Source organism: Marmota flaviventris, chromosome 13 (genome assembly GCF_047511675.1).
Source record: "Marmota flaviventris isolate mMarFla1 chromosome 13, mMarFla1.hap1, whole genome shotgun sequence".
Classification (NCBI taxonomy): Eukaryota; Metazoa; Chordata; class Mammalia; order Rodentia; family Sciuridae; genus Marmota; species Marmota flaviventris.
In genome coordinates, this window is record NC_092510.1 from 74,412,750 (window position 1) to 74,437,625 (window position 24,876).

The window sequence follows — 24,876 nt, forward strand, 5'->3', positions numbered from 1 at the left end:
TAAGAAATGGCTTTTAGGGGAGTTTTCAGAGTGTGGCAGAAACTGAGATGCCTCTGATATCTTTATGTTCTAGCGGCAAGTAACTCTTTACACCAGTGACAATTCAGTAATGTTGAGAGCCACAGCCGAAGGGGCCCCAGCAAACTTCCAGCTGCCGGCTGATGATTGGCTCACAGCGGCCCCAGCAACATCTAGCTGATTGGCTCCTCTGCGGTGATGCTCATTGGGCTGTTTCCCTGCCCTTTCAGACCACGGAGCTGCTCATTGGGGGACTTTTTTGCCTCCGCCCACGTGACCCAGCCAATCGGCCTCAAGAGCAGTAGGATTGTGGGAGGTGGGGAGAGGCTTGTGTTGGAGAGAGAGGCTTGTGGGAAGCCGGTGGTGGCAGTTGAGGCTCTGAGGGTTTTTCTTGAGAGGCTGTTTTGTTTGGCATGTGTGGTTCTAAAAATAAAGTTAGTTTCTTTTGACAAGTGGCTCCTGATTGTTCCCAGCCAGACTGCGGCACAGTAAAGCTAAAATGTTAGCAGAATGTTTTGACACACTGTTTTTTTTTTTTAATTCATATTTTTAAAAATTTCTCATTTTTCCCCCCTTAACAGCAATTGGATTCCAACAAAGGATTGAACTCCACTTAACACGTTTTCTTGGTGACTTTAGATTGTTTCTGACCCTTCAATAGTATAAACAGCATTCTGATGAACAGGAACTGATTTTATGCTTTGAACAATGTCTATGTGGATTGAGCATAAACAGTGCTGAATATGGGGTGGAACAACAGCTGGAGAGGACAATATGGAGGTTAATTGGCACCAGAGGTCAGATCTCTGATGCTGCAACTCCATTTAGAGATGATACTGGGGGTGGGGAGGCAAGAAGCTGCTATTTCACGGGGGTGGTGGTCAGGGAGTGGGATGGCATCTGAGACCTTGAAAGCATGGAGTGGATGGAAGATGCCATGCAGATAAATACGTTCTCAGTCTATGAAGTACACAGAAGGATCTATTCCTGCTTAATACTTCCCTGAGCAGGATAGTAAGGATCATGATGGTGAGTGTTGGGGGATGAGTTAATCCCTTTTGGGTATGTGTCTCTTTAGATTCCTCAGCCCTTACTGAATTATACACTGTGTGTGCACAGATCCAACTGTCCCCGCCTTTCCAGCCATCTCTGCTTTTGAATCTTCTTTGTGGTCTGAGCAGCCTTACCAGCCTAAGTCTTGGAGTAGGGAAAGGATTGGTTGGAATAAATCAGGTTAGGGAGCACATTCCATTCTTACTGCATGTAAATGAAATACTAAGTAGGAATAATTCATAGTCAGATATTACTGGGTATGAATCCTCCATCTGCCATTTATTAGCTATATGCCTTAGACAAGTTATTTAATTTCTTTCAGCCTATTTTATTTATCTGTGCAGAAGCAGTAAAGTTTCATTCAATCTATTTAAATTAGTGGAATTCCTGGAACACAGTAGGTATCCAATGTATATTATTATTTGTTGACATTGATATTTTTAATTCCTGTTCCTGAAATTATATCTCTCGCCTCATTACAAAGCCAAGTCAGTCATGTATGACCTTTGGTATCATGACTGATTATTACATAAAGCACACAGATCATAGGATATATATATATATATATATATATATATATATATATATATATATATATATACATATATTTACATAACTATATTCACTTAAATCTTATGTGCCAATAGATCCAGCTACATTAATTCTAGGCAAAAACAAAACAAACAAACAAAGAAACCAACAACCCCCCCAAACAAAAGCCTAGTTGAAATATAATTTTAAAAGCATTTATAAGTGCTGGTTTGGTTGGTCTTGTTAATTTATTTTTCACTTTACATCTTTTAGGCAGCATCTTCTTGATGAAATACTATGGTGAGTGTACTTTTTGAATTTGGAAAATATTATAAGGTTCTGACAAGATGCTTTTCTGAACTTAAGCAAGAATAACCTTATATACCTCATGTGTGTGCAATTGGCTAGAGCAGGCTTGCATCTAGATGTAATTGGGAAAATGGAGCCCTAACTGGCCAAATTTCCCAGACTGAGTTCACAATGGAGCTGAAGTCATTTGGGATTCCTGATTTGTCACTGAATACAGCAGTGGTTGGGTTACACTAGCTCCTGATCTGATTAAGGATTAAAATATCCAATTGAGGCTAAATCAGAAAAATCCAACATTCCATTTAGTTTATACTATGTTTTCAGAGCTAAAATGTATATTTCAGATATAAAAGGAGCCCCTTTGGGAGACAGCCTGCAATTTCTTCACAAACACATGAATATTTATTGAACATGCAAATGAGATTGTTCACAGGGAAATTATCTTTAGCTTAGTGCTCCCTAATTTGTAAGATATGTGTCCATTTAGCCTGTATTAACCTTTTAAATAATATAAAATGTCTGTATTTACATAGAGTCAATAGACATGCATATGATAATTGTTCATAATTATATAAGATAGAAGTGACTATAGATATCTTACAATGTAATCTTTGGTATCGAAGGAATCTATGTATACAGAGAGTGCTTGCTAAGAACGTTAATAATGTAAACAAAGTTATAAGCCAATTTCCCCCTAATTTAAGAGAAGGCTTTGCAAAATGTTGGCACACTCTCTGTTTGTATTCAAACGAAGGAAATGATCTTAGACATTCATTAAAGCAAACTCAGCAGGGTGTCTAATTGAAAATACTTTGCTGCAGTTAGTATGAATTACTATATCTATTTGAAAGTAATAAAACTGCAGTTATTCAAAAAATTATGTAAATACTCCATCTCAAAATGGTTTTGAAAGTAGGTGAAGACATAAATATATCACATGCTCATTTGTTTTGTTTTCCATCTATCAACCTGAATTAGCAAAATCTTGATGGTTTTCCTAAAGTTCCTTAAATTGGAGAACATTAAGGAAGGAAAACGAAATAATTTCTTCAACTCCTAATAATTGCCATGTACTGTTTGTCTGACTGATACTGGACTCTAAATAGTTCCAACTGTACCACCAGGGACCCAGAGCCACCCAGGCTGGGACAGCAGTATGTGTCTTATGCTGCCTCAGAGTGCCCTCCCACTTAAAGATTCTACATTTCAGATCTTGACCCCACTATAGGGATTATGGTCCTGAGTTTTCTTTGCTTAGGTATACATACAATCTCCTCGCTAAAACACTCTGGGTTATTCTTGGATGTAGTTTGGAACTCATCTGGCCACACCTTCCAACTGCAAGTGAGAGGTGCTCTTTACCTTTGGTCTGTCCTGCTAGACTTATAGTAGCCACTTCTGCTTCGTCTGACAATCACATCCATTTGTTTACACTTAGCTAAACAAATGGTTGTCATATGCTTAGGAATTAGGGCTACAGGTGCATAAGACAGATTTGGTCTCTATTCTTATGGGATTTATGAAATCTTGTGTTAGAGGGAAACAGAACAATCAGCTGGATATTTCACCTTCATGTTCTCCTTTAATTCTCTTAGATGAGGACACAAGGGCCACAAGAGGCTCAGGAACTTGCCAAACTTCACATAAGCAGCATGAAATTAACTCAGATATCAAACAGACCTGCAATCAGAACTGTTGCTTTGCAACATATTACTTTGTCCTTTACTCAGGCTTTCTTTCTGTTCTTCTATAGCATCTAGTAGGAGACCGATTGTGCAAAATTGTATCAAAAGCATTGATTTCAAATTGACCCTTGCAAAATGTTCTGCCTTTATTCAATGGTGCTGTTGCTTTTCATTCATTTGATTGAACAACGCTAAGCAACCCTGTGCAGGGTTCTGAGGATCCAATGGCAAGCACAGCAAAGTGGGACAATTAACAAAAATATAACACGACAATTACTGATTGTGTTAAATCCTATGAAAGGAATAATCTGTGTGGGAATGAAAATTTGCATCCAAAAATGTCCATGGACAGTGTAAGTGTGTGTATAATGTAAACATTTCATGGTGATGCAACTCATAGGGGAACTCATCACTTCATCTGGATTTCAAAGACTGAATAGTGGCAGCAAACATTGCAATTGTGACTATTTCTGTTGCCATGGATGTGTGTGATTTCTGAATTGTTCCCATTCCCACTTGGTTTATTAAGTGCTTTCTCATTACATAGGAATAGAGGAACACTGGAGAAATATTTATTTTGTTAATATATTAATTATATTATTCTATTCACTGTATAGTTTACAGTAAATATTTATTGTGTTTTCCACTGTAGAAATACACTAATATTTCTTTTAATTACATTACCCAGATATCAGTGCTCTGATAGCTTATGTATATTATATCATATACATTGTGTTGTATTTCCTTCTAATCATTTCTCTCTACAACATGCACCTAGATATGTATATTACACAATTGGAAATGTATGTGGTTTTGTATCCTGACTTATCAATTAACACTATATTTTGACTTTTTTTACATCTTTTTACATCTCTTCAAAAATCATCTCCACTGGCTGGACTTTTATTGCATATAAGAATATTATGGGGCTGGGGATGTGGCTCAAGCGGTAGCGTGCTCGCCTGGCATGCATGTGGCCCGGGTTCGATCCTCAGCACCACATGCAAACAACGATGTTGTGTCCGCCAAAAACTAAAAAAAAAAAATAAATATTAAAAAATATTCTCTCTCTCTTTTAAAAAAAGAATATTATAATTTATTAATTGTGCTATATGTTAAACACTTATATGGTTTCCAAGTTTTTGTTATTTTGACTAAGGCTGCAGTGAATACTTGTAGTAAATTGTTGCATTCATACTAAATTATTTTGTTTGCACAGATTCCTAGAAATGGAAGCCAAGGGTGAAAGGGCATGCACCCTTTTAATGCTCTTGATAGCAAATGACCAGGTAGATTATGAACACAACCATAAACTTACTCTCCAATGGTGTTGTTTACTGGTGTTTGTCTTATTGTGTATCTACCATGAGTGAGCACTATCCATAAAAATTTCTAATTTGATAGGTAAAAATATAATCTCATTTCTGTCTTAATCAGTTATTTAATTACAAGTAAGATTTAAATTTTAAAAATATTTATTGTTTGATTTTCTTTCCTGAGTTACTATTATTTGTTCACTTGATTTTAACATTACTGTACTATCATCTATCTATCTATCCACACACACACACACATACACACATACACACACGCACACACACACACACACCTTGCTTCATTCTCAAAAAAATTTAAAGATCACAAACAATACAAGACCACATAAATTAAAATAGAATAACCTAAGAAAAAGAAATAACAGGAAACCAGGAATTATGCTTAAAATGCACACCACAGTAACAATAAATCTGCTATTAGTGGACAAGAAAATAGTCTCCAACCTCCATTCTAGAACTTAGCTCAAAAGGGGAATCTTTCCATTTACTCAGTTCACCTTGACACTGTGTGTGTGTGTGTGTGTGTGTGTGTGTGTGTGTGTGAGAGAGAGAGAGAGAGAGAGAGAAGGGGGAGAATTGGTATAAATATAATATTGATATTAAATCTGATAAGACTTTTAATTTTGGTAGTATTATTTTGTGCCCTCTATGTATCAGATACTGTGCAAGGTGCTTTACTTTGGGTTATAATTTGGATCTTAAATGTACTCCAAAGGCCCAGGTGTTGAAGGCTTAGTTTCTAGCCCATGGTACTACTGGGAGGTGGTGGAACCTTTAGGACGTGGGACCTCATGGAAGGAAGTTACACTTGAAAGGGATATTGGGAACTCAGCTGCTGTTTCTCTCCTTGCTTTCTGGCCACCATGAGGTGAGAAGCCCTACTTTACCACATGTTCCCCACCATGATGATCTGCTTCACCAAAGGCCCAAAATGTCAAAGCCAAGCAACACTGGATGAAAACACTGAGTCAAAATAAACCTTCTTTTCTTTAAGTTGTTTATCTCAGGTGTTTTATCACAGTGACAGAAAGTTGACTGACACACACAGGTTATTTTATTTAGTCTCTATAACAACTTAATAAGGAGAGGTATTGTATTTGTTAGCACTAGTATCTGATATGTGAAAAGTGGCCAAGGAACATTATCTTTTCTGTGTTTCTGCTCATATTAAGTATTTCAATATCTACAGATGAACCAAACTGAGACTTTTTAAAAAGATTAACATTTATGTATATTTTTATCAGTCTATCTTTATTTAAGATTTAGCAATAACTAAACAACAACTCAAAAAAATCTCTTTGGGGTTTTGATTGGATTTTCTTTATAAACTAATCAAGGAAATTTTGATGGCTTAGCATATTGAATCTTTCAATTTGGTAATATGGCAGTTTATTTTATCCAACCATCTTTTTATTCCTCACTACATGATTTTTTTTTCTCTTAATCTAATACTTATACAGGGGGCTGGGGTTGTAGTTCAGTGGTAGAGTGCTTGCCCAGCATGTGTGAGCCACTGGGTTGGATTCTCAGCACTGCATATAAATAAATTAACAAAATGAAAGTCCATCAACATAATATTTAAAAAAATATTAAAAAATACTTATACAGGACACTTCCATAATCTGCTATGAATTTTTATTGTTAGAGTAAATGAGATGTTTTCCTTGTTATATTTTCTATTTGCAAGTATGCAACGCTTGTGGGAAGCGCAGTTATTCCCTGATGATGGCATTTCTTTTTTCTTTTAAAAATGTGTGGTAGTCAAAGTCCTCTCACCTGTTACTTTTCCTAATTTCATTTGTCTTGTCTTGGCTTTCCAGCCAGTCTTGTAGTTGGTGATGGAGTGGACTCAGGACTTCTGCACGTGCTGCCCTTCACCCTAACATGCATTTCCCTAGAATCCTCCTCAAATCCCTTGGAGCTCACTGACCTCCTGCAGGGGCTTCTCTGAGTCTCCATTCAGATCATGTTTCCTGCAAGGCTCTTAGTTTACGTTGTATTTTCCTCCACAGTAACTTTACTATGGTTTAAATCCTTAGTTGATTTATGTGCTCCCTTGATTAAATGTCTTTCTTTCCCATTAAATTCCACTTTGCAAGGATGGTGTCTATTTTACTTACTACAAAATCCCCAGTCACCTAGAGTGGTTTCTGGAATAGAAGCTTCTACTATTGGATGAATGAAAGAAAGAAAGAATGAAGGGATTGTTATACTTGTCTTTTACCTTCTCTCAAGCCCCATTTCAGCATCTTGTTTGCCTTGGAGTTATGACATCCCTTACTTCTTCATGGTCAGCTTTTATTATATGAATTTATAGGTTTTATTGGGCAGCCACATGCTGTTATATGAGGATCAATAAAGGTGGTTTTTATTATTTTAGAAGCATTTCCCACTATGGCTATGCTAGTGTCTTTTGCTTCAATATTTCTGACTTAAAGTTCACTCTTGTCCTCATATCAGTTTTATTTAATTTTTAATATTTACTTGAATGTTCATCAGGATTGTTGTTATAAAGCAGTACTGTCATTTGCCATACAATGACACTAGCCTTATATTTGCTCTAAGGAATCAACCCCTTCCTTCCTTCTTTCATTCCTTCTCTCTCTCTTTCTCTTTCTCTCTCTCTCTCTCTCTGAGACTCAGGGATAAAGGGGACATTTTATGTGAGAAGCTGGAAAAGAAGTACTAGAAAGTCTGTTAAAATCAGCAAATAGCTCATTTTGAATCCTCTTGTGCCCTTTCAACTGAGCTAATTTAGTTCTATGAGGGGTTTTATTTTCCAGTGTACTTCATGATGTGTGAAGTGATTTTCTCATCCTGTCTTATATCCCAGCACAGTGGATGCCAATGGCTGGAGGTTTCTAAGATTTCCCAGATCTATATCTTAGACCATAAACCCACACGGAGGTCTCACTAGATCAAAATAATACTGTAGATTCTGTTTACCTATCAATCATCCTAAAATGCTAAAACGAAATGACTTTGAATGATAGGCGATGGATGCTTGATTCCATCTGTCTACTTTATTTTCTGCATCACCTATAGTGAACAGTGCTAGTTTATTTTGGGGAAATATCCAAATAAGCTCTATTAAATATATCACTCATAAATTACTGCTCTCTTGGTCTCATGCTTCAAGAGCCCACCAGTTTGCATGGAACTTGCTTCCCAGAGGAGTAGATGGGAGGCTGCAAGAAGCTTAACATATTACTTTTAACATAAAAAAATTATTCTGGAAAAAAGACTTAAAGAAAGATAGAATCATCTCTTGAATTTCATGTGCATAGTGGGCCAGTCCCTGTCCTGTGGGGTTATCTGTAGGAGCAGCCAGCAACAAGATTATCTCTTCTCTCTGACCACATATCAGGGAAAAAATTTCCAGCCTGTATAGGCTGCTGCAACATTCAGTGAATCATAAATCGATCTCTCTTACACAGCCATTGCTTTTAATTTCATTTCTGATTCAAAGTAGTTGGTTGAAGCCCATCCCAAAACAGTGATAAAATATTCACCCTCTTAATTCTTAACAGTTTTATTAATTGTGTTAAATGGATAGCTTGCATGCTAAATAACTATGATCAAGAGGAAACATGGAGCCATTAAATTTATTGTTAGTTATTTGAAATCAGGCTTATATATACTTCTGCTGCCAGGACTCAATTTGCAGACGAACCTATGTAAATAAAGATCATCACAAATCTTGCTTTTTGAGTTAACAGATTTTTGTTCAAACATATAAATTTCCCATAGAAATATTTTATAATTATAAGACTAGTTTTTTTTTTTTAAAGCAAAACCATAGCTAGAATTTTGGGCTAGAACCAGAAACTACATAAAAGTAAGAGAAAGCTGTTATTAAACTAATTTAAAGTATTATATGGAAAGAAAAGTAGTTTAAGGAGAGTATATGAAACTCTTGGGAGTCCCTTTCTCAGATTTAGGGTGGGTGCTTAAGTAGACTATAAGAGCTAATGGCATCAATTCCTTGGAGCATACTTTTTTCTTTATTTTTTTGATCAAATATATTTTAAAACTGATATATAAAATCATAAATTGTACATATATAGGGGTACCATGTGATGTTTTGATACACATATACATTGTGTAATGTTCAAATCAGGGTAAACATTTCTGTCTCCTCAAACATGTATTGTTTCTTTTGGGTGAAACGCCCAAAATAATTTCTTATAGTTTTTTGAAATATATTGTACATAATTGTTATTTATAGGCGCCCTGCTGTGCAACAGCACACCAGAACTTACTCTGGTGTAACCAGAACTTAGTTCCCATTGATCAACCTGAACACCTTTCTCAATCAAATGCTTCTAGAGAATTCTGCAGGTTGTCCGTCTCAAAGGTCTGGAGTACACAAAATATAATAGAGAGAATGAAAGGGAGTATCCCAAGATAATTAAAAAAGAGCTACAGGAGAAGGGATGGAGGCAGGTATTCAAGGGCATTAATGTGAACACACAGGAACTTCTCTCTGAGGTAAAGGAACCGGATTGTGAATAACGAAAACAGGAAGAAAAAGGCAACATGGTATAAGGGAGCCACCCTGCCATCTAGCAGATGAGAGGGATGAAGGGTGTGAAGAGAAATGAGGCAGACAGTGCCACGGAGGTGGAATAATCTCCAGAGTGTGACCAATATTTCATATAACAAGTCGTTTCTGGTTCAGATTGGGAGGATTTTCAGCTTACAGCAGAAAAACAAATGTCCCCAAAGAATCACAAGAGATCTGTGACTTCTATGTAAATAAGTTCTCTTTCATCAGAACTAGCATGCTGTGAAGTGAATTTGAAGAATGAGATGGGAATTTTAAACAATCCTAGAAAATAATCAAATCACATAAATCTAGTTTTATGAGACACACCACACACACACACACACACACACACACACACACGCTCTTACTAATTCTCCTGGTTTGAACTGGGCACTGATCCATCCTCGTCTTCTCTTATAACCACTGGTAAGAAGTTAAGTACAGCACGGAAGGATAATACCAACCTTCTTAAAAAGTCAGTGTTCAATCTACTGAGTGGCACTGAAGGGTCCACATGACTTCACTATGGGGCACTTTCTTTCTCTTCCATCTCATCTCCCCACAGTTCTTACCCTCCAGCACCTGGTGTGTTAGTCACCTTTCCCTCATTGTGAGAAAAAAACCTGACAAGAAAAACTCAAGAGGAGAAAAGTTTACTTTGGACTCATGGTTTCAGAGATTCAGATCATGGTCTGCCAGCTCCATTGCTCTGAGCCCCATCTGAGGTGGAACATCATGGCAGAAAGGCATGGTGGGAAAAAGCTGATGGACACCTGGCAGCCAAGGAACAGGAGAAGCAAAGCATCAGGGACAAATATAAACCCCAAAGGCATGCCCCCAGTGACCTACTTCCTCCAGCCACATCCTACCTGCCACTAAGTAGAGTAGTCCTTTCAATAATCCATCAGGTGGTTAAGCCACTAGTTAGGTTACAGCTACCATAATCTACTCATTTCACCTCTGATCATTGCTACATTGCCTCCTGAGCTTTTGAGGGACACCTCATATTTAAACGACAATATTTGGGGACTCCTTATTGATGGTGCTTTCCCTCAAACAGCAATTTTTCTCCTTACTACTTTTATCCCCTGGGGATCTTACATTCTTCAAGGGCTTTAACACAGCTTCTCTTCCCCACTCAGGGTTCCTACTAGCTACAATCTCACTCCTGAACTCCGGCTCCATATTTCCAAATGCCAACTAGATTTCACCTGAGTATTCAAAATAGGTTTTAAAATGCTATGAGCGATGACCACGATCATCATATTCCCTAGCCTAGAAACTGCTTTGTCTGCCTCCTTGAATAGTATCATCATTTTCTCAGGCACTCAGGACTACATATTGAAAGTGTGACTGTTTGTTGCTTCTCATGCCCTATTATTTGCTAGGTCCTACTGACGTGATCACAATATTTCTTGCATCCTTCCTTCTTCCTATCAGTGACCAGAGCTATAACTTCAACTCTGTTTATTTTGTTTTTCTTTCAGTCTTGTTTGTTTGCTGCTCCCAATCAGTCTTTTTTTTTTTTTTTTTTGGAGTGGGGGCCATGGGGGTCAAACCCAGAGCCTAGAGCATGAGAGGCAATTGCTCTGCTGCTGAACTACATCCTGACTCTAGCAGTCAGGTAAATGGATGCCTTTCTACTGTGCTATTCCATTGTTCTAAAGTGGTGGTGAGGATCTATTATCAGAAGTTCACTTTTCTTCCCTTGACATTCAAGATCCTCTGTTACCTCACCTCAACTTGCTGTTTTCAGACTTGGATCTTATATTCCTCCCTTGCTGTAACACCCGCTGTGGTTTAAATCAGACTCCATCTGAGTTCTTGAAAGTGCTTCATCCTTTCCACCTCCCAGTAGTTCATTATGCTCCTTTGCTTGGAAATGTACATTCATCCTCCCCTGATGCATGTGTCTAAATTCTGAGTGTTCTTTGGGAAAAAGCACAACTTTTGCCTTGCTTTCCACTTAGTAAATTAGTAAATTACCGAGTTGAAGGTGATCTTTCTTAAACTTAGACAGATTTAATCTGTTTCTAAACTTTGGAATGTTTATAATTTCTAAGTTGTTTCTCTTTTTTAAATTTATTTTTTAGCTTTAGGTGGACACAATATCTTTATTTTATTTGTATGTGGTGCTGAGGATGGAACCCAGTGCCTCACGCATGCCAGGCGAGCACGCTACTACTTGAGCCACAACCCCAGCCCTCAAAGCTGTTTCTCTTTGTGTTCGTCTTTTGACCTTATTTACTTAAGTCAAATTATTTGAGTTTTTTACCTTCAAATTTCTCCACGTCACTCAGTGTAAGGAACAGGTAGAACTCTCCTCAATGTAGCATCGGTAGGAAAGAAGAAAACCTCATGCTAGTAACTATGATATACTTAAGAATGAGTGATCAACAGGTTTAGAAATTATTTTTATCTCAAGTCTCTGTGGGAGGGTGAGGGCATTATGTAGTTTCATAACATCATGTGTCTGGATGAAAATTGAAAAATGGATACTAAGTATGCCAAGTATGGATACCAAAACTTGGTGTAGCCAAATAATATTGGTGCCTTTATGTGTAAATCCTATAAATGAGAGATTTTTTTAAAACATAGAAACAGTACTAGTACAGAAACACACACACACACACACACACAATTTTTCTGAGCCTTCATTGGAAATTCATTCATTCATTATCTCTCACTGATAATGGTTTACATTAAGGTGTGTCCCACTTCATCAACCATCATATGACCCAACTATCACATTCCCTGATATTTACCAAAAGCATTGAAGTCAGTGCACCACAGTGATACAAGCACATCCATGTTTATAGTAGCACAATGCATAATAGCCATGAGGATCCAGCCCAGTTTGTCTTTCAATAGACATGTGGATAGAGAAATATGTGGTCTGTATACACAATGGATTTTTACTCAGCCATGGATAAAATGAAATTATGGTATTTGCTGGTAAATGGATAGAATCTGAGAACATCACGCTAAGAAAAGGAAGCCAGACTCAAAAGAATCAAGGGTCAAATATTTTCTCTTATATGTGGAAAATAGAAAGAGAAAAAAAGGAATAAAATGGGGATCTCACGAAAATAGAAGGAAGACCAATAAAGTAGAGAAAAGCAATTGAGAGGGAGAGAGGAGGGAAGGGCATGGGGAAAGTATGCTGTGTCCATGTATGAATATACCACAATGAATCTGTTTTCATATATAATTATGATGCATTAATTAAAAAAGTAATAATAGAGAGGAGACCAGTACAATAGAGCAAGGGGGTCAGGGAGAGGAAGAAGAGGAGGGAGGGGAGTTGTGACGATTGAGATTGATCAAATTATGTTATGTGCATGTAGGAACATGGCATAAAAGATCCCACTATTATGTATAATTGCAACACAACAATGAGAGAGAGAGAGAGAGAGAGAGAGAGAGAGAGAGAGAGAGAGAGAGAGAGAGAGAACTGACCACCTATAATACTAAGCTGACTTTTTCCAGTTTTTCAGACATTTTCATGGGGACTGGCTTAGCTTTCTCAAACTTTCACTTCTTTATTTTGCTGGAGTTGAGGATGGATTAAATATTTCTTTTGGCTTAAAAACTGTTTTACTATCATGTATTGTTTATCCATCTGATTTCTTTTTAATCCTCAAGAACAGTCACTATTATAAGCCTTTCATGTAAACACACCCATGACTTAATTTTGGCAATCCTTGGTTCTAATCACTGAAACTCTAGTCATAATTGTGTTCAACCCTTTATATCAGATAATGTTTGCCCAATGGGAATATATTGTTTTTCTCTAACAGATTGGATTGAATATTTTCATTTTGAGTTTATAATTTAGATGTCACATTGGCAAGATTCTTGCAGAAAAAACTCTGTAGCTATCTGGTAAGACTCTTCAAAAGATCTACAGGATTACTGAGGAAAAGGGCAACTATGGGATGCCAACACTGCTGTTGAGTGTGAATGCTGGCTTATCACCAGAATCTCTCTTTGGGGTGGGGTAATGCAATTTTTTTATGTTCAAGAATTTATTTATGTTCACTGTATTCTAGTTCATGACACAAAGTCCTGAGTTTTCATTAAGAAGCAACATGATTATTTGCTTAGTTAGTAAGGCATTGTTAGCTCTATTTTTTTTATAAAGCTTGTGTCACTCATCAGGAGTTTGCTGTATATATGGGTCAATTTTCTTATGTTCTTTCGGTTGCAAAACAGGCCTTACATCCTAATTGAAACTGTCCATGAGAATTCTCTGAAGTTGCCACCAGATCTCTGGTCTATTTCATCAGTTGCTAAAGATAGTTGCAGATGTCCTATTTGCTCATGCTCTATGAAGTTAATTTTAAATGTTTAACAGAAATTTACAGTAAATGATTCAATACCTTGAGAATTGGTGTGACACAAGGTATTTGAAAACATATGATGAGTATTTCACCATTTGAAGGACTCAGCTTAGTTCAAATTGCTTGGAACATGGTGTGTTCTGAGTGAGTCCACTGAACTGGAGCATCTTTCAATCTTTACGAGGTGTGTCATACATAATTTGAATGCACTGCTCAGGATCTGTATTCTGTTCCCCATCAGGACTGCAATATCACCTTGAGACTCATGCCGATGGTCTTAGTCCTTGACAACCTCCTTCTCTTTACTCCTACTGGGTGGGCTAGATTCTCCATACACCCAGTCACTCATAGGGACCTTGTTTTAATCCAGAGAGAGCATAGATATGACTGTCTTTACCTGATTGTCATCATGCTCTACTTGTTTCACTGCATTCTGTCCCCATGCTTCTTTCTACCTGTAAGATCAGGTGTCTCTAAGACATAAAAATATCCTAGATAGATGCAATTTTCTTGAACACACTTTCCTTGAATGTCCCTGGACATTAATTATAATGTGACTGCTGGAAACCTTCCTTCAGCCCAAAGGGGTCAACTATATAACCTATCCTACTCTATTAGAACACCTTGTCCTTAGTTAATTCTGACATCCCAGTTCAGTACTACTCGTTCAGCATATCTGTTGGTATGTTTATGGTAGAATATAAGTTCTTTCAATTTTTTTTTGTAGCAAAAATGGTTTACTATCTGTTATGGTTTGGATGTGAGGTGTCTCCCAAAAGCTCAAGTGTGAGACAACACAAAAAGGTTTAGAGGAAAAATGGTTGGATTATGAGAACCTTAACCTAATCAGTGTTTTAATCCCCTGATAGGGATTAACTGAGTGATAACTGAAGGCAGATAGGATGTGGCTGGAGGCGGTGGGTCACTGGGAGTCTTGCTTTGGGGTACATACATTGTATCTGGCAAGTGGAGTCTCTCTCTGCTTCTGATCTTCATGAGAGCCACTTCCCTCTGCCACATTCTTCCACTATGTTGTTCTGTGTCACCTTTAGCCCTGAGGAATAGAGCCAGCTGCCTATGGACTGAGATCTCTAAAACCACGAGCCCTTCATTAAACTTTTCCTCCTGTACCATTATTCTGGTTGGGTCTTTTAGTCATAGAAGAGAAAAAGCTGACTAAAACATTATCTAAAATATGGATCCTCTTATTTATTTCCATTAAGTCCTGAGAAAAGTAATTAATCAGTTTTGGAGGTCTGCTTTGGGTAAAAATACTTTGGAAAACTATTTCCTGATGGCTACTTTCTGTCCAATGGTCAAACAGCACAAGGAGAAGCTGTACTAATAGATGTTTCTGTTAGAAATACTTTCTCTAGAACAATCACCCACTGAAACACCTCACTCTTTTGTTTCATTTAATAAAACAATAAAATATTTGGTTTAATCAGACAACAGATTTTGGATAGTCTCTTTGTTTTCTGAGAGACTATTCTTGCATTAGAGGAAGAAGATATGCATACTATAACATAAGACACAGCATATGGAGTTACAATGGCAAATAACGAAAGAGTAAAAGAAAGTATTACCTTAGGGTCATGTATTCCAGAAAGCTCTTCATAGATCTTCTCACCTACCATGACAGCAGCCAAGTTTGCTGTATACGTAGAAAGGCAAAACATACAGAAAATGGCCCAAAGGTTCATTAGAAATCTTCCAGTCCAGCATTTTGGGGGTTTGATGGCTGCTGTTCTACCAAACAAGAGGGCATAACAGACATTCAAGGCTGAAGAGAAGGAGAAGACTTTATTTCTGTTCCGCCCCTTGGGAGTCATACCAAATGGACTTTTCCATTCATACAGAGTGAGAAAGATGGCAGTGATATGCAGAGCCACAAAAATCCCCAGCCACATAGTCCAGTGGAGTGGCCACATGAAGGCTCCAATGGGAGCTGCTGTATCTCGGGTCCTCACTAAAATGCCCAAGCTGGTGGAGAAGAAAGGGCTAGTGAAATCAATCACCTGGCTCCGTGCAGTGTTGATGCTGAAGGAAGTGACTGCCATGTGGGCAGTCCCACTCAAGAGATCACCCACCAGCCCAGTCCAGTGCCCATTTTTCCAAGCTCCATACTTTCCATCCCCAACAATATAGAGGTCAAAGTCAAAGTTCATGTCTTCTGCTAGCTTTTCCAGCAGATCAATGCAATATCCATAGCAACACTTCTTGAATTTGATTGGCACTGTATCATTACTGCTATGGAGGCTACTAAATAGGCCGTCCAATAAGGAGGAGTCATTAGTCATAGGGTCTAGACAGAGTTGGCCAGCAGGGCACAAGCCTTCATCATCTACTTCCCTTGTGAAGACAAATGGGTGTTCAATCAGGGTAACCACTCTTAAGTGTAGCTTACTTGGATGCTGGAAGTGGGTTTTATGCCGCTGGGCCTGTTCTGGCCATATTCCATAGTCCATGACAATCTTCCCGCCCTGCCAGCTGCCCAAGCGGGTCCACATTGGCTTTTCCATAGGGTCATGTTGCAGATTCCAGATGAAAAAGTTGTTTTCTGAGCTGATGATGGTGGAACCTTTTACTTTGATGGAACCACTGAGGCCTCTGAACGTGGTGTTGGCTAGAAACCTAGTAAAGAGGAGCAAAGGCAAAAAGTAAAGAAGAGGTGAAGCCAAAGGTAGGAAGCCATGCTTAACTTTGCCTCTCTGTTTTAATAACATCCCCCCCCCCTTTTTAAAAGCTATTCTCCATACTTTCTTCAGGCATTAATAAGCTAAACTCTGTCTGGGAGAATATTCCTATTTCTCTGAACTAATGAGAGCTTACCCTCAGGTTTTCACATCCCAGCCAGATGTTTAAAAATTGGTCTTACTCCAGATCTTTTAATTTTTAGCTAAGTGATGTATTATTGTTTTATGTTATAAACTGTTACGTACTTTAAAAGCTTTTCAAGTTTGGGAGTTCTGAGCATCTTTAACATAAACAATTTATACCATTCACTATATATTTCATTGCAACCAAATCTGCTCAATAAATATTTCTGGTTTTCAAGTGAATTTTAGTAAGTAAGCAAGCATCTACTTTTATAATCACTTTAAAACTGCAAGGGTTATGTTTCATTGGGGCTGGGGTTGTGGCTCAGTGGTAGAGTGCTCGCCTAGCATGCATGAGGCACTGGGTTCAATTCTCAGCATCCTATAAAAATAAAAAAAAATAAAGATATTGTGTCCACCTAAAACTAAAAAATAAATATTAAGAAAACCTGCATTCATAACATCAGAAATAGCCAAATCTTGTTACCATGTTTCTCCTTATAGAGTGTAAACAATTAATATATCTTTCCACATGGGGCCAGTTCAGGGCTACATGTTGGATATAATCCATGAAACAAAGAAAAGAATGATAAATAAACTTGCAGTTCTCTGGATAGCTTCAGACTACCCTCCCTTGTTATTAGAGAAAAACAATTGGCCTTGGCTCTAGGGAGATCTTCTGCCAAAAGTCAAAGAAAAGAAAATTACCAACTAAATGATAAACCCATTCCTAACTCTATGAATTCAGGCACTTTCAGTATATGTTCTGATATAAACTGGACAGGAAAATGCTTGGTCATAGCCTCTGTCTTTCTTGAGCCTGAGAAGATGAGAAATAAGAGGTAACACATAAACTGTGGCATCTCTATACTTGCCTTCAAGGCCTCCTGTCAGAATAATAGCCCAAAACTTTGGCATCAGATTCAAATGCATTGTAATATTGGCCCAGCCATCTGCTAGCATTGACCTTGGTCAGTTTACTGAACTGTAGGCTTTAGTTTCATTCTCAGCAAAATGGGGAAAATAATCCTTCCTCCATTATAAGGGTTGGACATAATGCATATAAAGCACATACTATACTTTCTGATATGGAACAAATATTCTAGACATGATAGCTATCATTTAATGTCGTTCAAGTTTTGTTTTCAATTGAGGCCATCCCCAGGTCTCTTTTTCAAGTCTTTTATTATAATTTTTCCAGTTGGACACACACACACACACACACACACACACACACACACATACTGCATTAAGATAAACCCATAGCAGTGACTCAAGACACATTTCAAATTAAAAGAAATTAAATTGAAATGTGGAATGTCACATAGTAGGTATTCTGAGGAACCAGATGATATAAGTCTAAGTGCATAGCAAAACACATTCACCCATTGCCTGTCATAAACAATACTCCATAATTTACAATTGCTAATAGAAGTAGTATCAAGTCATGTTGCCACAGAAGGGACATAGAAAAATCAGAAAGTGTGAAGTAAGCACCAATGTTCAATAGAGATAAATGTAAATCATATTTGAAGATGCTACTATCATTATATGCAATGAAACTCTTCATTTTGATAGATTGCATGTAATAGCAATTATTCATGTTAGCACTCCCTAGTGGGATTCTATTACTTAAAATAATTTCTATTATTCAACAAGTAATGAAGTGTCAGCTATCTTAGACTTTAAAACAGTTTTCTGCTTCTTCAGAGAAGCAGGGAACCGAATCATTAAAATATACAGATTAATGAATTGATAATTATCTTGGTCCTATAAAGGAAGGGGGACTATGATTGTATTTCTGATAAGAAATCTACTTTTAGATTTCTTAAAACATAGACATATAAACATTTGCTGACATAACCTAGAGAATAAAAAGGCCAGTAGTAAATAGGTTAATTTTATTTACTCAAGTTTAGTAATCTGGAAAGCAAAGTGAAAGTTGTAGAAAGGGGAGTCTTTCAATATTTTAAGAATGTTTGTGGCTTAATGATTATGGATTTTTAGCTTGATGAACCCTTGAGGGATGGCCTCTGAATAAGTATATACTTAAAGCATCTCAGAAGGTGGCACTAGAAGGCTTCAGAATTTTTTTTTTTTGCAAATAATACAGCTCCCTTGTTTCAGTAAAGCCTATTCCTCATTAGCAGTGGTAGCAGTTAAGACGACCATGACAGGAGGACAGTACTCAGTTGGCTTTGAGACAGCCATCTGTCAAAGAAAGCAAATCAATCAGAATCCAAAGGTCTCCAGCTTTCCCAGCACAGAAAACCCAGAGTCTTTTTCACTGGGCAATTGGCACTGATATATTGGGTGCCAGAGAATCTCCATTTATGACAGATTATTTATGCCTATTTTATTTTCAGACTTACAGAGAGGGTAAATTAAAGTAATCTCATTGATACTTTTTAGCGACAGTTGCCTTCTCTATATATTCTTTGAAATGAAATGAAAATCAAGCAGAGTATAAATGCTTACTTTATTAATTGAAAGATTAAAAGTAGTTTAAAGTTATGTTGCCATCCTGCTTCTGCTTAAATTGAATTTTACTATGCTCCTTTCTACCTTGTCCTGGACTCTTGAATGAACAAGAACAAGAACAAAAGCAATTAGGCACAGTTGTGATGGCATGATAAACTGAGAGAAATACCAGGTACCATTTTACCACTAATAGTTACAAAGATGAAAACTCATTAGTCTTGAAGAGCTCAAAATCTACTTGTGGGGAGAAAGAAAGCGAAGAAGCAATTCACACCAGTATAACGAGTATCCTGATAGAGGGAAATCTGGTGTCACCAGAAGACAGAACACAGCCACCTGTAGGTTTTACCCTAGGTGTGCTCAGGAACGCTTCATAGAGGAGGAGGTAGCAGCAGAGCTAAGTCTTGAAGAAGAACATACAGTTATTCAGGAAGATAAACTGGAAAATAAAGCTGTCAGCCCTGAGAGATGCACAAAGTCCACAGGTGGAGAGTGCAAACTGTGGGACAATAGGTGGTAAGAAATAAGGCTGCAGATGAGGGTGGGAAATGAATTATGTCACCTCTGAGGTCACATGAGGCAAGGGGGAGACAATGAGGAGCTTCTGTCTGAGGAGGGACATGATCATCAGAGATAATTTTAGAATACCTTTTCCCCTTGCTGGTTCTATAGGAAACACTTTAGAAGGAGGAGGTCCCAAATATAATTCCATGTGCCAGGCCGAGTGCTTCCTCCTTCTCTCTCCCTCTCTCTCACTTCTCCCTGTGCTAATTTTACAAGGTAGTAGCAGGAAAAGTTGAAAAAAAGATGGTATGATCAAGAGATATTTTGTCTTCATAAAAAAAGCAGTGATTTTTCAGACGGTCAGTGCATAGGATCATATTTAGCTCACAAACCATGCCAAAATGGGTCATATAAATAAGACCTTCAGGATTTAGTTGAATGTAAGCTCAGTGTAAGCCCAGAGAGCAATGTGTGCATAAGAAAAGATCAAACTAATCTTTAGTTCCTTTAATAGGAATTAAGAACTTGAATCCAAGGGAATAATACCAACACCATTCTTTATGCTGATCAGACAACTGCTCCAGCCTTGATATGCACCATAAACAAATCTTCCAGATTCAGGAATGTTATAAAGATAAGAAGATGAAAAGCACAATGAGGAAAGTGGCTCAGTGATAGTGTGCTTGCACAGCATGCACAAGGCCCTGGGTTTGATCCTTAGCACCATCAACACAGAACAAAACAACAAAAGATGGAAACTCTGAGAAGGGTCAGTAAGCACAACAATCGGATTGGAAAGCAAGGTGGAGAAATATTTGAAACAGAAAAACACACTGCAACTAGACTGCAGAGAATTTTTACACACCCATTTTATGAGATTGGATTTTTTTAATAGTACAAAGGGAGAAATGAAGATTTCTGAGCAGTGTAATGATATAACCAGAGGGCCATATTAGTAATACTGACCTGCAAGCAAGTAAAATGTGTATATAGGAAAGAAGAGATGGTGACCCAGAGACCACTAAGAAGAATATTACGACACCTTTGCAATCATATGAGGACCTGGCTCTCACTCTAGGAGTGAGGACCTAGCTTAACACTGTGCCTTGCACACAGTGATGTTTAAGAGACCAGTCCAGCAACACCCTCACTGCCACCGCAATCCTCTCTGCTTAAATGAATGAGGCTCGTTAGTTAATTTTACTTTATTGAAAGTCCCTGATTATGTCACTAGTTAAGAATAAGTTTGATTTGTATGGCACCTGAGATAAAATTGGTACTTTGTAAATTACTTTAAAATGTTTTGAGACAGTTCAATATATAACCAAGATCTGTATTTACTATATTTATGATCTACTCTCGAAGCCGTATTAGCACACAAAATCCCAACATACTAATTAAAGGATTTTCATACTTACTCATTTAAACAAATGAGCAAAGATATTAACAAACAACACATTACCCATTCAATCATTTATGCATTCAACGATACTCACTAAATGCCAGGCACTGATCTAGCTGCCTAGCAGTGAATGAAGACAGGAATCTATGCAGCTTATATTCTATGGAAGGAGGCAGAACAAATATGCTAAATGGATAATATGCATGAGATATTAGATGGCACTCAGTGCAAAGGACAAAAATAAAGTAGGAAGACCAGGGAAGGCTTTCTCTCTGAGAAGGTGATATTTGAATAAAGAGCTGAAGGAGGAGAAAGAACTGGGCATGAGGATATCTGGGTAAGGAGCATTCCATGTATAGAGAAAAATGAGTCCCAAGTCACTGAAGTGGGAGTGTGTCTGGAACATCTGAGGAGGGATGAGGGCAGAGTAGTTGAAGATGCAGTCAGAGAAAATTTGTAGGAGGGTGGGTTTGGGAAAAATAGGTTTTTCTAGGTCATTGTAAACACTCTTTTTCCTTGATGTGAGATGGACAGCCATTGGTGGATTGTGAATACAAAGATGATTTGGTATGACTTGTGTTTTAACAGGATTGTCACAGTGCTGCTAAAAATGGACTTCGGTGACAAGAGCAGACAGAGGGACCAGTTAGGAAGATATTTCACACATGTAGACAAAAGGTGATGGTGGTATGGACTGAGGGGGTAGTTATGGTGATGGGAAGAATTAATTGGATCTTGATATGTTTTGAAGCTGGAGCTGACAGAATTTTCTGACAGCTCAGACAGGGATGCTAGGAAAAGGAGGGTCAAGGATGCCACTGAGGTTTGTACCCTGAGCAGCTTCAAGGATGGAACTGCCATTGATACAAAGAAAACCATAGGGGAATCAGATTTGAGATGGGAGAGAACCCAATTTTGTGGCTGTTAAGTTTGAGATAACTTATAAACATACAGACTCATGTCAAGGAGGCAGTTGGATCATCTGGAGCTCAAGAAATAAGGTCTACACTGCAGATGCAAATTAGGAAACCATAAACATATACACAGCATTTAGGACCAAATGAGATCACTATGTGAATGATTATAGGTGGAGAGAATGTCAGTGAATGAGTCCTGGGACACTCTAACATTTACAGGTGGCACTGGTGAGGAAGAAGTACGAAAAGATACTGAGAATAACCACAGATGTAGGAGAACAGGCTGGGATGTGTTCTAGAAGCCGAGTAAAAGGTGTTTGAAGAAGAAGATAGTGATGGAATATATCAAATGCTTCTAGCAGATGGATGAAACAAAGACAGAATTGACCATTGGCTTTAGAAATGTGTAGGTCACTGGTGACTTCTGTAGGGTGATTTTGGTAAAGTGCTGAAGCCTAATACCTCAGTGGAGCAGATTCAAGGGAGAATGTGAAGAGAGAAATGGGAGGTAACTCCTTAGAACATGATGTTTTAAAGAGAAGAACACAAATGGAATAGTGATGGAGGGGGAAATCAAGTAAACATCTACGTGGGTATGTGTGTATATCATACATGCATAGGTGTATATATTTCAGGTGGAAAATGATGCACTGGTTCTTATGCCAATGAGAATGATCCAGTTAAGTGGAGAAATCATTGATGTAGGAGAGATAGGAAAGAATGTTTGGGATAATGCTCTTGAGGAGGCAAAAATGTCGTGTTTTAAGGCACAAGTAGAGAGGTAATGGTCTCTGCTATGAGAAAAGTCAGACAGAATATAGGTGGTGGGTGGATACAATAGGAAACTCCTGGTTTTAACTCATTTAGGACATCTTAAAAGAAAATGTGGGGGCTGGGGTTATGGTTCAGCAGTGGAGCATTTGCCTAGCATGTGTGAGGCACTGGGTTCGATCCTCAGCATCACATAAAAATAAACAAATAAAATAAAGGTATTGTGTTCAGCTATAACCAAAAAAAAAAAAAAAGGAAAGAAAATGTGGTCTATATACACAATGGAGTTTTACTCAGCCATACAGAAGAAATAAATCACGGCAGTTGCTGGTAAATGGATGGATCTGGAGACTATCATGCTAAGTGAATAAGCCAGATCAAAAAGTCAAAGGTTGAATATTTTCTCTGGTATGTGGAAGCTAATCCAAAATAAGGAGGAAAAAAATAAGAGAGAGCGGGAGAGGAAGAGGGAAAGGGAGAGGGAGAGGGGAGGAAGAGGAGGGGGAATGGAATTCCATGAAAATATAAGAACGGTTGGTGGACTAGATGAAGGAGAAGAGGGGGAGAGAGAAGGGACAGGATAAGAGAAGAACAGAGGAATGAGTCTAACCTAATTTTCCTATGTACATATATGAATATACCACAGTAACTTTTACCATTATATATATCTACAAGACACTAACCCCCTTCCTCCCCCACAAAAAATTCTAAAAGTAAATAACAGAAAGATCAATAGAGTAAAGAGAACATGGAGAGGAAGGAAGAGAGAGAAAGGGAAAATACTGGGGACTGAATTTGAGCCAATTATATTCCATGCTTTTAAAAAATTTTATTAAAATGAATCCAAAGGTTGTGTATAACTAAAAAGGAACAATAAAAATAAAAATTAAAAAAGTAAATTATAGATCTGATTATACTTTACCCCTAGGTTTTATTGTACTTTCTAAATCAGGTGGAAGGTAGTCTTCCGGGAAGGGAAGAACTTTCTATAAGAAATATGTTAGGAGACACGTCACCCCAATTGGAGTAGGGGCAGAGCAGAGCCGCCGCCTGCACCTGGAACAGGCCTAGCGGCCCGCTGGCGTGGTAGACACGTCACCCCAATTGTAAAAGGGGCAGAGCAGAGCCTCTACCCGCACCCGGAACAGGCCTAGCGGCCCACCGGCGTGGTAGACACGTCACCCCAATTGGAGCAGGGGCAGAGCAGAGCCGCCGCCCACGCCCGCAAGGTAGGCAGACCTGCGACCGACCAGAACAGGCCCAGTGGCCTGCTGGCGTGGTAGACACGTCACCCCAAATGGAAAAGGGGCAGAGCAGAGCCTCTGCCTGCACCGAGAATAGGTCCAGCGGCCCGCCGGTGGGGTAGACACATCACCCCAATAGGAGTAGGGGCAGAGCAGAGCCGCCGCCTGCGCCCACAAAGTAGGGAGACCTGCGACCGACCGGGAGAACAGGCCCAGCGGCCCGCCGGCGTGGTAGACATGTCACCCCAATTGGAGTGGGGGCAGAGCAGAGCCGCCGCCTGCGCCCACAAAGTAGGGAGACCTGCGACCGACCGACCGGCAGAACAGGCCCAGCGGCTTGGCAGCGTGGTAGACACGTCACAGCAATTGGAGTAGAGGCAGAGCAGAGCCGCCGCCCGCGCCCAGAATAGGCCCAGCGACCCACCGGCGTGGTAGACACGTCACCCCAATTGGAGTAAGGGCAGAGTAGAGCCACCACCTGTGCCTGCAAGGTAGGCAGACCTGTGACCGACCGGCAGAACAGGCCCAGGGGACCGCGGGCATGGTAGACACATCACACCAATTGGAGGAGGGGCAGAGCAGAGCCGCCGCCCGCGCCTGCAAGGTAGGCAGACCTGCGACTGACCGGCAGAACAGGCCCAGCGGACCGCCAGCGTGGTAGAAAGATCACCCCAATTGGAGGAGGAGCACAGCCACCGCCCGCCCCTGCAAGGGAGACTTTTCAACTATACAAGAGCAATATAAATATATAGGGGGAAAATTCAATAACACAACAGTTTCACCAAGCAGAAAGAAACGCAAGCAGTATGAAAAGACAAGGAAAGAAAGGACCACAAGCAATGCAGGTCAACTCAACTTTAGAAGAGGTAATATCTGCAGCAGATGGAATGTCAGATAAAGAATTCAGGATATACAT

The 24,876-nt window shown here is 38.9% G+C and overlaps 1 protein-coding gene across 1 annotated transcript in view; it reads right to left on the bottom strand.

Annotated features, from left to right (window-relative positions):
• Grin3a (glutamate ionotropic receptor NMDA type subunit 3A) overlaps nt 1-24,876 on the bottom strand; it is a 179,727-nt gene that overhangs the window by 89,833 nt on the left and 65,018 nt on the right. Inside the window, exon 3 of the mRNA XM_071600459.1 lies at nt 15,409-16,456. Coding sequence (XP_071456560.1) covers nt 15,409-16,456 — 1,048 coding nt within the window. The remainder of the gene's footprint in view (nt 1-15,408; nt 16,457-24,876) is intronic.